Raw genomic sequence first — 18,487 nt, forward strand, 5'->3', positions numbered from 1 at the left:
TTTATTTTTGTGAGGTATATCATTTTATGCCTAGTTTGCTGTTTGCAGGGATGTTGAATTTTATCAAATGCTTTTTCTGTACCTATTGAGATAATCATGATTTTTGTCCTTCATTCTGTTTATGTAATGTATTGCATTTATTGATTTGTGTATGTTGAACCATCCTTGCATCCCTGGTATAAAACTTACTCGATCATGGTAATTATCTTTTGGACATGCTATTAGATTTGGCTTGTTAATGTTTTGTTGAAGATTTTGGTGTCTGTGTTCATCAGGGATACTGGTCTATAGTTCAGGAGGACTGGTATTAATTCTTTGCACACATTTGGCTTTGAATCTATCTATTCCTGAGCTTTTTTTTTTGGGTTGTTGCTGTTAGGAGATTTTTAAATTACTGATTCAATCTTGCTACTTGTTGTTGGTTTATTGAGGATTTCTATTTCTTCTCACTTCAATCTTGGGAGGTTGTATATTTCTAGGAATTTATCCATTTCTTCCAGGTTTTCTAGTTTGTGAGTGTATGATTGTTCATAATAGTCTCTGACAATCTTTTGTATGTTTGTGGTATCAGTTGTAATATCTCCTTTTTCATTTCTGTTTTTGTTTATTTGAATCTTCTCTCCTCCTGGTTAGTCTAGCTAGCAATTTACCAATTTTGTTTATCTTTTTGAAGAACGTTAACTTCCTTGATCTTTTGTAATTTTTTTTTTAATTTAGCTCAGCTCAGATCTTTGTTATTTCTATTCTTCTGATAATTTTGAGTTTGGCATTTTCTTGCTTTTCTAATTCCTTGGGACAGAATGATAGGTCATTACTTTGGGATTTTTCTTCTTTTTTGTTATATAGGCATTTAATGCCACAAACTTCCCTTAAGCACTGCTTTTGCTGTATACCACAGATTTTGGTGTGCAGTGTTTCCATTTTCATTTGTTACAAAAAATATTTTAACCTCTGTCTTAATTTCTTCATTAATCCCACAATCATTCCAGAGCATGTTGTTTAATTTTCATGTATCTGTATGCTTTCTGAAGTTCCTCTTGTTACTGGTTACAGTTTTCTTCTACTGTGGTCTGAGAAGATACTTGATTTTAAAAATCTGTTAAGACTTGTTTTGTGGCCTAACATGTGATATCTATCTTGGCAAATGTTCCATGTGCTAATAAGAAGAATGCATATTCTGTAGGTGTAGAATATTCTGTAAATGATTGTTGAAGTCCCTTTGGTCTAAAGTCCAATCTAAGTCAAATATATCTTTGTTGACTTTCTGTCTCAATCATTTGACTAAAGCTGTCAGCACGGTGTTGAAGTTGCCCATTATTACTGTATTGCTGTTTATCTCTTTAGGTCTAGTAATAGGTCTAGTTATATTTGTTTAGGTCTAGTAATATTTATTTCATGAATATGAGTCTTCCAGTATTGGGTAGATATATACTAAGAATTGTTATAGACTCTTGCTGAATTGATTCCCTTATTATTATGCAATGATCTTCTTTGTCTTTTTTCCTATTTTTGATATAAAGTCTTTCTTTTCTAAGTACAACTACTGCTGCCCACTTTTGCTTTCTATCTGCATGAAATATCTTCTTCTTCCCTTTCACTTTCAGTCCATATATGTCTTTATAGGTATAGTGAGTTTCTTGTAAGCAACATATCATTAAATCATGTGTTTCTTTCCTATCCATTCTACTAATCTACGTTTTTTAAGTGGAACATTTAATCCATTTATGTCAAGGTTAATATTGATATGTGAGGTTTTGCTCCTGTCATATTGTATTATTTTCTAGTTGTTAGATAAGTTCTTTGCTTTTTTTCCCTGTGGTTTAATGGAATTCTGCCAAATTGTCATTTGATTCCTGTCTCTTCCTCCTTTATGTGATATTTTATAAGACCTGTGAATTTTATACTTTTGTGTCTTTGCATGATGGTGAATATTAACCTTTTGTTTCCATGTTTAGGACTTCTTTGAACATTTTATGTGAGGTCAGACTAGTGTGATAAGTCCCTCAGTGTTTGCTTATCTGGGAAAAGCTATTTCTCCTTCATTTATGAAGCTTAATCTTACTATATACAAAATTCTTGGCTGACAGATTTTTCTTCTTTCAGTACTTTGAAAATGCTACCCCATTATTTTCTATCCTATAAGGTTTGCTGTTAGCCTGATGGGGTTTTCTTTATAGATAACTAAAAAAGGTTTTCTTTAATTAAAACCAGAAAAGTTATTTAAGGAAAAAAATAATAGAGGTTCACTAAATTCAAGGATTCATATATTATTATCTCTGGAAGAGACATAATAATGGCCTATTCTAAATGTTTCCAACTCCTAACCAATTTTATAGATGGAAGAGTGAAAACAAGGGACATGTCCAAGGGTACAACAGTATTACAGATATAACCATACATCAAATCTCTTGGCTTGGAATACACATAGTCAGTGTAGTGATTTTACTATTTTATGCAGGATGACTTGAAACATTATACCATCACAGCTGAAGTTTGCAGAGTGTAAAACTCAAAATGTAGCAAAAGTCTGAATACAGAAAGAAGTTTATGAATGAATAGAAAAATAATTAAAGCTTCTAAAGTGGAACATTATGAATGACAATGCCACTAATTTCAAATTCAAGAGAATACAGACATAGACGGGAGTAATACTTTCCTCAGGGAAACTTCTGTTGTAAAGTAACTCCAATTTAATAGTTTTCAACAAGATCAGGAGAGAAATGTTTAAATATACAGAGAAAAATGTCAAGACTTTCTAAAACCTTATAAAAAACTAATTTACGTATACATTATCACTAGGTTAATTACAACTCTTTCTCATATACTTTGTGAATCAAATTAACTGAAGAGGTCTTTTAGGTAACATTTTGTTACCACAGTTTTAGCTACTGAATGAGCTGGAGAGTACAATAGCTGAAATTCTTATAAGCTTTGAACAGATTAAAAAAAAAAAAAACAAGTATATGAAAGCACTGAAGACTGATCAAAACCAGACTGAAACTGGAAAAGGTAGTATCTACTTTTAGAAGGGAATGTCAGTGGGTGGATTTCCTGTCTTGTAAGTTTTAGCCTAAGGGCGGGATTCAGTGGGTAGAGGAGTGGCTAAAATATAATCTTAGATCCTCGATGAACGAGATGCCAGAGTTTGGGCAACCACAGTAGGTGCAGAGCAAGAAAGGAAATCCCCAAAGGGACAGAATAGAAAGAGGGGGAGCCCCAAATTCAGTGTACAAATTTTACACAAACCTTTTTTTGGGGGGGGGTTGTTACTATGCCCAGTCTAGTCTCAAATTCCTAGGCTAAAGTGATCTTCCTATCTCAGCCTCCCGAGTAGCTGAAATAACAAGCGCCATTGTGTATGGCTTTCCTCAAATCTTTTAGTAACCCCTAAGTTCTTCTTGTATGGAATGAAAGGCATGAAATCCCACTAAAGCAAAAAGAAATAACATTTTAGGTGCTGTCACTGAAGAGGAGTTCAAAGTTTACAGGTGAGTCTAGAAAAGTAACTTCCCTGCTGAACATATACACCAACACCACTACTACCACCACCATAATAACAATATATTCATAGCAATATAACAGAATCCCAAAATGCCTAGGACGTATTATTCACAATGTTCACTATATAATTCAAAATTATTAGACATGCAAAAACTCAAGAAAGTGTGACTTATATTCAGCAGAGACCAAGAAAATTCACATATTTAATTTTGCAACCAAGAATTTTAAAACAGCAATTCTAACCATGCTTAAAAGCACAAAATAAAATACACTTGTAACAAATGGATAAATAAAAATAATGACAGATAAATGGAAACCATAAAAAAATCGAATAGAAATTCTAGAAGTATAAAATAAAATGAGAAATAAAATATTACTAGATGGGTATCACAGTAGATTAGAGCCGACAGAAAGAAATGTATAGAAGATAAAGTTCAACAGAATTTATCCAATTTGAAGAAGAGAGAGAAAATATTAAAAGAGGAATTAAAAAGCACCTGAGGTAGCTATGGAATAATATCAAAGTAATTAATACAATGTACTTGGAGTTTCAGAAGTGGAGAGGGAATACGGCAGAAAAAAGTCTGAAGAAATAGCTGCTAAAAAGTACCCCAATTTGGTTAAAGATGTACCCTGTCCTTGATTCAAGAGATTCAAGATTCAAGAATTTCAGTGAATTTTCAGCAGGATAAATGCAAAGAAAACCATGTCTATGAACATCATGATTAAAGTGCTGAACTTCAAAAGGGATAATACAATTCTGCAAGTATACAGAGAAAACAATTATTAGGTATAGGGAAACAATAATAGAAATTGACTGACTTATGATTAAAAACAATAGAGAAAACAGTAGAATGACATCATTGAAATACTGAAAAATGAAACTTTTGACACAGAATTCTCTATCTAGTGAAATATTATCCAAGAATGAAGAAAAAGTAAAGACGTTTTCAGAAGTATCAAAGCTAAGATAACCATCACTAGCTAACTTACACTACAACAAATGTTAAACAAAATTTAGCAGAACAGAAAAAAAAAATGTTACAAGAAAACTCTAATATTGAAAGAGAAATAAAGAACAATGGAAATAGCAAATAGTAAGCTCTATTTTTTAAATTGCTTTACTTTTGGCTAAGATCAAGTGAAGCTCTATCTTTTCTCCTAGTTTCATTAAAACACACTAGATTATTTAGGGCAAAAATTATGTGGCTTATAATATTTATTTAGATGTATGCATGAAAATTATAATATAAAGGACTTGGACTTATATATATACAAGAGTCTTATATTTTATGTGAGTTAAGTAGTGTAATAACTCCCAAGTACTCTGAACATTTAAGGATGTACACTGTAATTCCTTACCATGACTACTGAAAAAAAGGATGTGAAAAGATATCATAAAGAAATCAATATATAAATTAAAAGAAGTTTTATAAAAAAGCACACAATTAACTCAAAGGAAGACAGGCAAGAGAAACAGATAAACAATAATAGAGAAAATAAGCAGAAAACAAATAGGAAAAGTTACCCTATATCCAACCATGTGATTAATACATCAAATATCACGCAATCATCAACTACAATTAAAAGATACAGATGAAAGGAGGGCACAGTGGCTCATGCCTATAATCCCAGCACTTTGGGAGGCTGAGGTAGGTAGACTGCTTAAGTCTAGGAATTTGAGAGTAGCCCAGGCAACATGGTGAAACCCTGTCTCCAGGCATGGTGGTACATGCCTGTAGTCCCAGCTACTCAGGAGGCTGAGGTTGGGAGGATTGCTTGGGCCTGGAAGATTCAGGCTGCAGTGGGCTATAATCATGCCACTATACTCCAGTCTGGGAGACAAAGCAAGACCCCATCTTTTTAAAAAAAAAAAAAAAAAAGATAGAAAGGAAGAATAATGAAGCAAGACCCAATCATTTGCTGACTGTAAGAGATGCACTTTAAATATATTATGTTTATCTTTCCACACAGGCACACCTCACTTTATTGCGTTTTGCTTTATTGTGCTTCAGAGATGTTACATGTTTTGCAAATTTAAGGTTTGTGGTAATCCAAAATGAAGCCAGTCTATCAGTGCCATTTTTCCAAATGCATGTATCCAACTTTATGTCTCTGTGTCATATTTTGGTACTTTTTACAGTATTTCAAATGTTTCATTATTAGTTTATCTCTTATGGTGATCTGTGATCTTCGGTATTACTATTGTAATTGTCTTGAGGTACCATGAACTGTATTCATATGAGATAGCAAATTTAATAAATGTGTTTGTTCTGACTACTACACTGACTAGTCATTACTCCATCTTTCTGCCTCCTCTCAGGCTTCCCTATTCCCTGAGACACAATACTGAAATTAGGCCAATTAATAACCTACAATGGCCTCTAAGCATTTCAAATATAAGAAAGAGTTAGTTGCATATCTCTCACTTTAAATCAAAGGCTACAAATGATTAATCTTAGTGAAGGAAGCATGCTGAAAACCAAGACAGGATAAAAGCTAGCCCTCTTGCCCCAAATAGCCAAGCTGTGAGTGCCAAGGCAAAGTTCTCGAAGAAAATTAAAAGTGCTGCTCCACTGAACACACAAACGAGAAGAAGGTCAAACAGCCTTATTGCTGATAAGGAAAATGTTTCAGTGGGATGAACAGAAGATCAAACTAGCCATGACATATTCTCAAGCCAAAGCCTAATCCAGAGCAAGGTGCTAACTCTCTTTAATTCTAAGAAGGCCGAGAGAGATGAGGAAGATGTAAAAGAAAAGTCAGAGGTTACCAGAGTCTGGCTCATAAGGTTTAGCAAAGAAGCCATTTCTATAACATAAAAGTGCAAGGTAAAGCAGCAAATGATGATGTAGAAGCTGTAGCAAGTTATCCTGAAGATTTAGCTAAGACTGATGATGAAGATGGCTATATGTAATAACAAATTTTCATTGTAGATGAAATGTCTATTAGAAAAATATGCCATGATGGACATTCATAGCTAGAGAGAAGAAATCAGTGCCTTGCTTAAAAGCTTCAAAGCCGATTCTCTTGTTAGGGGCTCATGCAGCTGGTGATTTTAAGTTTTAGCTAGTGTTCATGTATCATTCTGAAAATCAGGATCCTGAAGAATTACGCTAAATCTACTCTTATGCTTTATAAATGGAACAACAAAGCCTAGATGACAGCACATCTGTTTATAAAATGGTTTATTGAATGAATATTTTAAGCCCAGTGTTGAGACCTACTGCTCAGAAAAAAAGATTCCTTTCAAAATAATTACTGTTTACTGACAATGTATCTGGTCACCCAAGAGCTCTGATGGAGAAGAACAAAAAGAACAACATTGTCTTCATGACTGCTAACACAAAATCCATACTTCAGCACATGGTTCAAGGAATAATTTCAACTTTCAATTCTATCACTTAAGAAATATGTTTCATAAGACTATTGCTGCCATAGATGGTGATTCCTCTGATGGATGTGAGCAAAGTAAATGAAAATCTTCTGGAAAGGATTCGTTATTCCAGATGCTATTAAGAACATCTGTATTTCATGTTAAGAAGTCAAAATATCAACATTAACAGGAATTTGGAAGAAATTGATTCCAGCTCTCATGAATGACTTTGAGGTATCAAGACTTCAGTGGAGAAGATAACTGCAGATGTGGTATAAATAGCAAGAGAACTACAAGTGGACCCTGAAGATGTGACTGAACTGCTGCAATCACATGACAAAACATGAATGGATAAGAGTTGTTTCTTACGGATGAGCCAAGAAAGTGGTTTCTTGAGATGATGACTGTATCTGGTAAAGATGCTATAAACATTTAAAAAAAATAACTACAAAGGACTTAGACTTAGTTCCATAAACTTAGTTGATAAAGCAGTGTCAGGGTTTGAGAGAACTGACTCCAATTATGAAAGAAGTACTGCTATAGGTAAATGCTATCAAACAGCATCACACGCTACACAGAAATCTTTCTAGAAAGGAAGAGTCAATTAATGTGGCAAACTTCTGTTGTCTTGTTTTAAGATATTGCCAGAGCTACCCCAAACTTCAGCAACCACCACCCTGATCAATCAGTAGCCATTAACATGGAGAGAAAACCCTCCACCAGCAAAAAGATTATGACTTGCTAAAGATTCAGATAACAATCAACATTTTTAAAGTAATAAAATATTTTAAAATTCAGGTATGTACATTTTTTAGACAGAATGCCATTGCAGACTTATAGACTACAGTATAGTATAAACATAATTTTTATATGCACCAGGAAATGAAAAAATTTGTGTGACTCGCTTTATTGCAATATTCACTTCAAAATGGCAGCATGGAAACAGACCTGCAATATCTCTGAAGTATGCCTGCAGAAACATACAAATACACTGAAAGGAAATGGATAGAAAAATACATATTATTAAACAGTAATCACAACAAGGCTGGAATGTCTAAATCAATCATATAAACAGACTTTATAATGTGAAGCATTTTCAGTAAGAAAAAGAGATATTTCATAAAGATAAAAAATAGAAAATCCATGTTCATGGATTGTGAGATTTAGTATTGCTGAAACATTTCCCAAACTGATGTAAGCATTCAACCTAATCCCCTTCAAAATCCCACCCGGCTTTTCTTTTTCCTTTTGCTTTCTTTGGGAGTAACTAAAAGTTGATTCTAAAATTTATACAGAAATGCAAAGAACACAGCATATCTATATTAAGCTTAAAAAAAACGGAGTTTGAAGACTTACATTATAATCAAATAAACACTAAAGAAACTCCAGAAATAAATCCATATAGATATATTGTTCAAGCAATCCAATGGGAGAAAAGAGAGTCTTTCAACAAATAGTTCTGTAATAACTAGATATCAGTAAGTAAAAACTGAAGTTGGCTTCAACTCATACAATAAATGGAATTTAATTTGACCAGATAAATAGAACTAAATATAAAAATTAAAATGATAAAGCTTCTAGTAGAAAACACAAGGCAATATCATGATGACTTGGGAGTAGCCAAAGGTTTCTTAGGACACGGAAAGGCAATAAACATAAAAGAAAAAATTTGGATAAATTAGATTTCATCAGAAATTTAAAATTTCTCATTAAAAGATACTGCTAAGACAATGAACAGGTAAGCCACAAACTGAGAGGAAAACGTGAAAAATATGTGTTTGAGAAAGGATTGTTATCACAAGATATGTAAAGAACAATGAACTGGTAAAAAAAAAAAAGTCAGCACTTCTACATGCAAAAAAAATTGGGTAAAGGATTTGAAGAGACACTTTTCAGAGTAAGACACATAAATGGCCAATCAGTACATTACAAAGTGGTCAACATTATCAGTCATCAGAGAAATACACACTCAAACTGTTATCAGAAAATATACACCAGAATGGCTAAAAGTAAAAATGACAATGCCAAATGCTGATGAGGGTGTGGAGCAACTGGAACTCTAATACACTGTTAGTGGAAGTATAAAATGCTACAACTTCTTTGGTTTAAAAAAAAAAAAAAGTCTTATGGTTTCTCTAACTACCAAACACATGCCTAACTCTATGACCCAACAATTTTATTCACTGCCATCTATAAGAAAAATGAAAGCATTTATCCTAACAGACTTGTTCAATAATATTCACAGCAGGTTTATTCATAATACCTCAGAAACTGGTGACAGTCCAGATATTCACCAAAATGAGAATGTATAAACTGGTATGTTCATTCAAGTCTGTTCTATCTTTTATGTAGAAATACTTCAAATATTGAAGACTTATATTTCACAGCCTCTTTTCTTTAATGGTCAAACACCTCAAGTTCATCCCAGCAGTTATTACGAGAAATGTTTTTCAGTTCCTTCCACACACCTGCCCCCTCTCCCATTACTCTCCTTTAGACATGCTTCACTGTGTCAACGTCCAATCTATAGGATGATGCATTAATACTAAAAAAAATTCCTAATCAGTCACATCACAATATTGGCTCTTAAGAAATTCACAGGCAAATAGAAATCTCAAAATCACTCTAAAGTAAGGTATTATTAATCTACATTTTTCTCATTGTCAATCATACCAATTGCACTACTGGCCCACAATTCTTCATAATGTATTTAAAAAAAAATAGCTGAGCATAGTGGTACGCCTATAGTCCCAGCTACATGGGAGGCTGAGGCAGAGAGATAGCTTGAGGCCGATCAAGGCTGTAGTGCACTATGAACATGCCTGTGAACAGCCACGGCACTTCAGCCTGGGCAACATAGAAACTCTAGAAAGTTAACTTCAATTAATGTTAAACTTGCTAATCCAGTAAGAACTTAAGCGTAACCAGTCCAGTTCCTTACATGATTAGTGCTCAAGAATGATACCCCTTAAAATACAATGTACTGTGTATTAACCCTGCATCTTGAGTTTTCCAATTCTAATCCATTGTACATGACACTACCATTTGGATCTTAAAAACACCCTTTTGAACTCATCACCCTACAGCCAAGAAACTATCAACCATTCCTCTCTAACTCTAGAAGTCTAAAACTCTATATAATAGGAGTCTACTTTTCTAATCCAACTGTCAATGATTCCTCTTTAATAGACCTTAATCCCTGAATATTTTGAACAGTGTTTTTTCTCCCTTGTACAATGGTACTTCTGCTGCCTTTGAGTCCTAGAGTATTATCATAATCATAGTCCTATTTTTTCCTTTAACACTCAGCTTTCTCTTTAAAGTCCTTGAATATAACTAGAGGGTTTTTTTTTTTTTAACTTCTGTACTTTCTGTCTGAGTCACTCATTTGAAAACTAGTGTATGTCATCTTAAATTGTTTGTTCATTTATTTGCTTATTTGTTTTACAAAATGTTCTGTCTCCCTGAACACGGATCACATCAGTCTCCAGAGCCCCGCTTTGGACTCAGTTTGGTATAGTACTTGATGTACAGGCCCTTGATGTTGGTTGCTGATTTTGTCAGGTGATAAACGGCAGGAAGGAAGACTTCCAGTCTCTGAATATTCATCTGCACTACCAGTCACAGGAGAGGAGTGGTGTCTGCCAGCCAGCAAAAAGCTTGAGGCTTATATTAACATATTTTGTCAGGAGGCTTTCTGACACTCATGTTCCCACCTCCCAGAGAGCCCAGGAAATCCAGTACATATGGGATATTCCTCTCAACTGCTGGGTAGCTGGGAACAGCGGCTGTGGTTGCTGAGCAGTTGCCCAGGGCAGCTTGGCCACCCTGGAGAACCAAGAAAAGAGGGGAAATAAAGGGTTTTCCTAGGCATGCAAGTAATCACTTGAATGTTAAAAGAAAACTAGGCTTGTTACGTTCACAGTAGATTTCCTCAATTAGAAATGTTACAACAAATTTGTCTGAAGTTAATGGAAAGCATACTTATATACATATTCATAAAGTGAACATGCATCAAAGACACTTTAAAGGGTGTTCTTTGACATCATAATTTGGGTTTGTAACATAAAGAAAACAAATAGTGATTAATCAACTAAGTAAGCTTTAGGGACTTTGTATGTTGACTAATAATGATGTGTGATCTTTTCTAAGAAAAAATGGATTTTTAATGGGCATAAACATTTTAATCCCTATTAGGTTTCCAAGCCAACTTGATTTTCCAAGGGGCATAAAAAATGTTAAATTGTCCTTTTGTAATATATGCTATATAGGCATATATCTGAACATATTTTCTAAGTATCCTAGAGTAGAGAAACTTAATCCTAGGGACCACAGGGTTCATAGATCCCTTGGATCCACAGAATGGCTTCAGAATGTCTCTGAACAACCTGAAACTGTAGGCAAAATTTGTGAATGTGTTTATAGAAAAAGGGTTTATGGTTTTCATCAGATTCTCAAAGGGGCCTGTGACCTAAAAAATATTACAACTACTTCTTAGAGCTGATTTGAACCACCATCCTTTCCTATAGATATTAACAAGGAGTAGAACTGTGTAAATTAAGGTATAGAGCTTAGCCATTTTCAGGTTATACATTTCAACCAACTTGATCCAAAACTTACTTCACAATTCTACATGTAGATGCTAACTTAATCTTCTTGTTGTCTTATCTATGGATATTAGATTGAATTGTGTGAAACTGCTGTTTTTGTTAGTGAAAAGAGTCAAATATTGGCAAATATATTCAACATATTGTAATACATGGCTGGTTTTTAGGTAGATGCTGTTTACAGAGGATATTCTGTATGCTAACAGTGGTGCACAGTTCTTATACAAAGCCTTAAAACTGGCAAGAAAGCTTTACAGTTCCTGTAGCAAAACCAGATCAGAAAGGAATATAATTTCACATAGCAAGGGCAATGTAAAAACTGAAGATCAATGAAGACAAGGTTCTTTAAATCATGTTTACAGATGAATCAATAATTGAAATGAAAAGACATCAATACATTCCAGGAATAATTATGTGATGTGAATAATAACACTCTTATCTTTTGAGGTACAAAGAAATAAATGACTTTTCCAACATTAACTAAACCAGTTTTTCATCTCCCATGGAAATAAGAAATGCCCTGTAACCACCCCTTTCATTGATGGGTTAGGAAAGCTAAGCGAAGCAAGAAAAAGTGAAAAAATCATTGTCTTAAGTGGACTGTCAGGGCCTCGCACATAGTAGGTTCTCAGTTAAATACTTATTTGAATATTTAATGTATTAAGATTCTTTGAAGGCTATTCATTCCTGCATAATCTTTTTAAAATAACTGCTAATGTAAATACCAGATTTGTGACAAAATTCACACGTGTTAAAGACAGATTTTTTTTTTTGTACTTACCTCAGCAGAGTTGTGATACTGAATGAAGGTTGCAGAAATGGCATGGCTGAAGGGGTCCCCTGCCTTAGTTACCATGTCTTGCCTCACAAGAAGAGCCAGATCCACTAACTAGAAGACCAGAACAATGAAATGAAGTCACATGGCTAGAAATAATCATGAAAGCCACTGAAGTGGCAAACCTAAAGGCAATACATTCTAAATGTTACTGATAATCCTGTGCCTAATAATCTATATTGTAGACAGGAGCACACACTTTCATTGACTGGTGAATGGACCTAGTCATGAATACACATGAAATATTCTGACCTTATAGGAGAGTAGTTCTCAAAATTTATTTCATAATCACTAGGGCAGATTTCTGTGCTGTAAGTCCGGAGATTTTAATTCAGTAGGTCTGTTTTAAGTGTATAGTCTAGGAATTTGCATTTTATTTTATTTTATTTTTTTTGAAACAGAGTTTTGCTCTTGTTGCCCAGATTGGAGTGCAATAACACGATCTTGGCTCACTGTAACCTCTGCCTCCCGCATTCAAGCAATTCTCCTGCCTCAGCCTCCCAGAATAGCTGGGACTACAGGTGCCCGCCAACACCCCTGGCTAATTTTCTTTTTTTCTTTTTCTTTTTTTTTTTTTTTTTTTTTTTTGTATTTTTAGTAGAGACGTGGTTTCACCATGTTGACCAGGCTGGTCTTGAACTCCTGACCTCAGGTGATCCACCCACCTTGGCCTCCCAAAATACTGGTATTAAAGGCATGAGCAACCACGCCAGGCCAAAGTTTGCATTTTAAACAAGAACTAAGGAGATGCTGATGCTTGTGATCTATAGACCACATCTTGAGAAAGTCTTTTAGAGGGCAGTGATTTCAGACCCAGAATTTGGTAAGCATTCATAAGAGCTCACATATGTAGAAAGGTGTTTTTTAAAGCTCAAAAATAATCTCTCAATAAGGCAGATGTGTACTTAAAGAGTTCAATGCCAAGAAAAAGTATGCAGGGATTCCATTTCTCATTAGGATAAAAGAAACTGTCTTTTTTATCCAAACACCCACTCGAATTGAGGATGTAGAGACACAAAACTTAACTAAATTTTAGACAATGATGTAAATGTCGCAGGAGAGAATTCATGGCTGTTATTCCTGTTAGAGCAACAGGTAGAATAATTGATCATGGACAAAGATAAAGAAAAACACCCAGCCTGCGTGGCCCAATATGACAGATTAGAATTCTTACCTGTGCCACAGTTTCATACGCTAAATATGCTAAAATTTCCATAGCGACGACATTGGGTTTTATCTCCATACTGCTGCAGTCCAACCAGTCTCGGAATTTGGAAGCTTTTTTGGCTAGCCATTAAAAAAACAAGTGTAGACGTTTTAATTTTTAAAGTGTTTTAAAATACTACACATTACTATCACAAAATGAAAAATATATATACTCAGAACTGTATACAAAAAATAATGCACATAAAATGCAATGTGTTTGAACTTTTATTAACGTCTAGATACTATGGCCCCAAGAAATCCAAGTTTTAACTCTCAGCTATAAAGCAACACAATGGTTGTTTTAAACAACTTTCTTATGCATTTGGATCTTTTAGTTTATAACTATGCTATATGACATAGCATATAAAACCATTTAATGTTTAATACTTTTCACATTGTGTCATCTTTACCATTGGCTATAGCTGATGTTACAACAAGTGTCAGAAATGTACTTGTCTGATGTAACCTTAATTTACATTAAGCGGTGGTAGCAGAGATGATGGGAGTGAGTATCGTCTTTGGGCTGTGGGCTGCATGGAAGCTGGGTGAGGCCTATGGCTGCTTGCTTTCCTCCACTTCCCTGGATCCCTGCATGAGGCAACAGAGGCAGCCATAATCCCCTTAGGAACATAACTGCATTGGTCTAGGAGCCACACCCTCATCCCCCACAGCAGCCACAGCAAGCCTCGCCCAAGAAAAGTCTGAGCTCAGAAATGCCTAACCCTGCCTTCACCTGATGGAAACCTAAATATCGTATGCTCTGACTTGCAAGTGGAAGCTAGTCTATGAGGATGCAAAGGCATAAGAATGACACAGTGGAATCTGGGGACTCAGAGAAAAGGGTGGGAAGTGGGTGAGGGATAAAAGACGGCACACTGGGTACAGTGTACACACTGCTTGGGTGATGGGTGCACCAAAATCACAGAAATCACTACTAAAGAACTTAGTCATGTAACTAAGCACCATCAGTTCCCCCAAAAACCTACTGAGATAAATATGTTAAAAAAGTATCTATTACTAGAATAGCTCAGGGTTGTAAATTTAAAATTAAATAAAATAAACTGACATCTGGTCTAATCTAAGCCTGTGGTTACATTTTTTTCTGATTATAAAGATGCCTAAATTCTTAAGCCTGACTCTCAAAACCATCCAGCCTGATTCCAAACAGCCTTTATGATATTTCTCTATTAAGCCATCACCTGGCCTTGAGTCTTATGCTCTGTGTGTCTACCCCTACTCCTTTCCTTCCACGGAATGCACTCGCTTCACCCTTCTTCATTCATATGAATCTTGATCATACAGGCCAAAGGTATACTTCCCCACTCTAGCCATTTATTGAACACTGATCTCATCAGATCTTCTTTCACAAATGTTTATAATTTCTTAATTCATATTACAAGATTTTTTTGTGGGAGAAGACCATGCCTTATGTCTCTGAACGTGTAACAGTACCAAGCATATACAGAACTAAGCACATATGTAGCCTTTAGTTAAATATCTGCACTGCTACAGTGCTAAGCAGAGACTAATTTGATATAGGGACTTCATTAGACCTTATTAATTTAACTAGTAACCTAGAGGGGAAGATTGATAGTGAAGATTTTATCAAATTTGCAAGATCTTTTTTTATAATCCACTGATTATTCTTTTGATTAATGTGGCCCCACAGGTCTATAAAACACTTAACAGTAACTCAAAGCAGGATGTTTTGATCGTTCTATACAGAATCTTCAAGGATTCCACATACAGAAGAGTTTTCCTTCAAATAAATCACAGAAAACATTAAGTACTGCTATCGAAGCAGATACCCAAAGCTGTCAAATATGGCAGAATTATGATAATCCCCCTTAAAGCTATCTCCCCAAAGTAACAAATCTTCCAAATACTTTCTGACATGCAACATTCCATCTAACTAGTATTCTGCAATAGCTCACAAACACTTGTTTATCATCTGCGGAATACTTCTGAAGTTAAAGTTAACAGTCAGCAATTTGGCAAGATCAATGAGATGTACTTTATTCACTTCTCTCCTTGACAGATCTTTAGGACAGAAACAGATATTTTTGTGACTGTGCTCTAAACAGCTGATTTTAAAAGTGAGGGAAAGGATCATTATTAATATTCAGTCGGATCTATCCACATAAGCAACAGAATTAGCTTCCTTGCTAGGTTGTAAGCACTGAATATGCAGGGACAAGGACCATATATCTCTCACTTTATCCCTAGCACCTAGAATACTGCCTGGGCATTAGCAGACTCACAAGAAATATTTTCAGAAGAAACAAATGAATGAATGAATAAAGTACTTTTAAAATAAAAGAGTAGGGCCCAAACTTTTTTATTCATCAAAAGACATGCATAGAGGTCCCATAAACCACTTGGGTTAGTGCTGTTCCACCAAGAGGTGGAGCTTCTTTGAGCTAATTCCTTCCCTGTCACCTGGAGAAGGATGGCTTCAGAGTCTGACCCTTCCAAGGTACTGCTGGTTCTAGCAAAAGAGGCACATATACCTCTAGTTATAACAGTTTGTTTTCATCAAGAGGTGAGAGCGGCCTCAGAATAAACAAATTCTCCTTCACCCCTCTTCCCAATATATCAGGAGAAAGGATAACCTGGAAATCGGCTAGCAATTTAAATAGAATCCTGAGCAATGGTCAAAATGTCCTAGGATTATCAGCTTTCTAATACTACCTGGATTTTCATCCTGTGCTGAACTTAAAAAAACAACTTTACATGATTATTTTCATAGGAAATTTAAGGTTAATCTCACATACTTTTTATCTTTCTTATCGATGATCACTAACAACATTTAAGTTTCTTGCAATATTCCATTCTCTTACGCCTACATACTATTCGGTGATTTCTATCTCATCCCTTCCCAACAGTCTTTCCACTTCCAATCCTTCCCTTAGGATCCTCTGGAATGCTCATTCCACTCAAAGAAACTACTCTGCAACTTCATCCTAGTTAAAAATAGCCTTCTTCAGAGGGCATGGTTTTCCCCAGAACCTTGCCTAGCAGGAGTACCTTATTCCTTTCCTTTATACATATTTATGGGCAACTACTGTTGGCCAGTGTGTTTATTTTCCCATATAATGGGGGACCTGGAACCAATATCTTCATTCTCTTAGTTTTGTCCCCAGGGAAGATACATAACAAGCAGACCGACAGAAAACTTCTACTAACAACAGGGGCCAAACGACAAGGGAATTATGTTTTAGTAAGTAACTACGAGCTTACAACTTCCGACCCAACTAAACAATCATTTAAGTATAGGGGCAAAATGAAGCTATTTAAGACAAATATAAGTGTTTTAACCATGCACAGAGCTGCAGGAAAAAATGAAATTAGGCCAAGACAGAAAGTTTAAATACTTATCACTTTTACCAATCAATCTAATACAACATAGAAAACCAGGAGAAAAAACAAATTTAAAAGCACAGTAAATTTAAAACACAAGACAGCATATACAAACCCAAATGTATCAGTAAGGAAATACATATAAATTAAACTAATCAATTAATATACACAGAGCCTCTCTGATTGATTAAAAAGAAAATCTGGATAAAACCAAACATAAAATAAAAAGTTGAAAGTAAAAGACTGGAAAATAATTTACCAATTATATATTCTAATTATAAATTTTAATGATTTAAATTATAATTATTCTTTAATTATAACTGTGAGCTTTGTGTGTCAATATTAATATCAGATTTTAAAAGACTTTAAGAGAAATGACTCTCTGACTTATATATAAAAACAAAAGACTGAATTGTAAATTAGATTAGTGTGTTGATGCTACAGCTTACCTTCAGCCTATAAGGTTACAGACTCATTATTTTAAAATGTACTGTAATTCCAGGGATGGCTATGATCAAATACTTAAGAAGATACATATGGCAGAACCACAATTCCTGTATCTTGGTAACTTACTAGAAGGAGAAGAAGGAAAAAGGCCTAACACTCTGACGAGTGCAGGAACAGCTTCTGAATTTGCTGACCCATGTGGATTAAACCTTTCTGAACCACAGTATTCTGTCATATAAAACAGATTCCCCACCAAGATTTGATAATAAAGCAGCTCTGGGCACCATATAAATAGTTATAAATGACCAAATCCTTCCACTCTAAAGAAAACCAAGCACAATATACTGTTTATACTGTAGTTTTTTTTATACAGAAAGGGAAAATATTATTTTTAAATTTACTATAGTTTATTGTTGAGTTAAAAACAAAACATGAGTGAGGTGACATGGCTCACACCTGTAATCATAACACCCTGGGAGGCCGAGGCGGTGGATCACCTGAGGTCAGGAGTTCAAGACCAGCCTGGCCAACATAGTGAAACCCATTTCCACTAAAAATATAAAAATTAGCTGGGCGTGGTAACGCACGCCTGTAGTCCCAGCTACTCGGGAGGCTGTGGCAAGAGACTCACTTGAAACCAGGAAGCAGAGGCTGCAGTGAGCCGAGATCACTCCACTGCACTGCAGACCGGGCAACAAAGTGAGACTCCAGCCCAAAATACCAATAATAACAAACAAAACAAACAAACAAACAAAAAACATGAAGTGAAAATCTGATTTTCAAAGAGAAGGTATATTAGGAGACTCTAAGTCTAGGAGTTTTAGTGTTAAAGTAGTATGTCTGTTCCTTTAAGAGAATTAAATTTAAAATATGATTTAAAAAAATAGTTCAATTGCACTAAATGATACTTTATAAACTGGAGGTTCATACTTATAAAGACTTGAATGCCATTTTTAAACCTAAAAATTACAATATAAAACCTTTCATTTGCTGAAATTGCCATGATCTGAAGTGCCATTTACTTAATGCTTCACAGATGTATGATGCCAAGTTGTTAGTCAAATTGGAAAGTATATTTAGTTAGAAAAAAAAACCTTCCAAAACATGTTTTCCTATATTTTACTGACATTTACATGGGATACTATTTGAAATGTG

General features: G+C 34.9%; 1 protein-coding gene across 1 annotated transcript in view; it reads right to left on the bottom strand.

The window, feature by feature from the left end:
- Positions 1 to 18,487, bottom strand: part of SUPT3H (SPT3 homolog, SAGA and STAGA complex component) — a 515,287-nt gene that overhangs the window by 109,890 nt on the left and 386,910 nt on the right. Inside the window, exons 8-9 of the mRNA XM_003923069.4 lie at positions 13,494 to 13,606; positions 12,266 to 12,373 (exon numbers count right to left, since the gene is read on the bottom strand). Coding sequence (XP_003923118.1) covers positions 12,266 to 12,373; positions 13,494 to 13,606 — 221 coding nt within the window. The remainder of the gene's footprint in view (positions 1 to 12,265; positions 12,374 to 13,493; positions 13,607 to 18,487) is intronic.

Source organism: Saimiri boliviensis, chromosome 4, assembly GCF_048565385.1.
Source record: "Saimiri boliviensis isolate mSaiBol1 chromosome 4, mSaiBol1.pri, whole genome shotgun sequence".
In the NCBI taxonomy this organism is placed as follows: Eukaryota; Metazoa; Chordata; class Mammalia; order Primates; family Cebidae; genus Saimiri; species Saimiri boliviensis.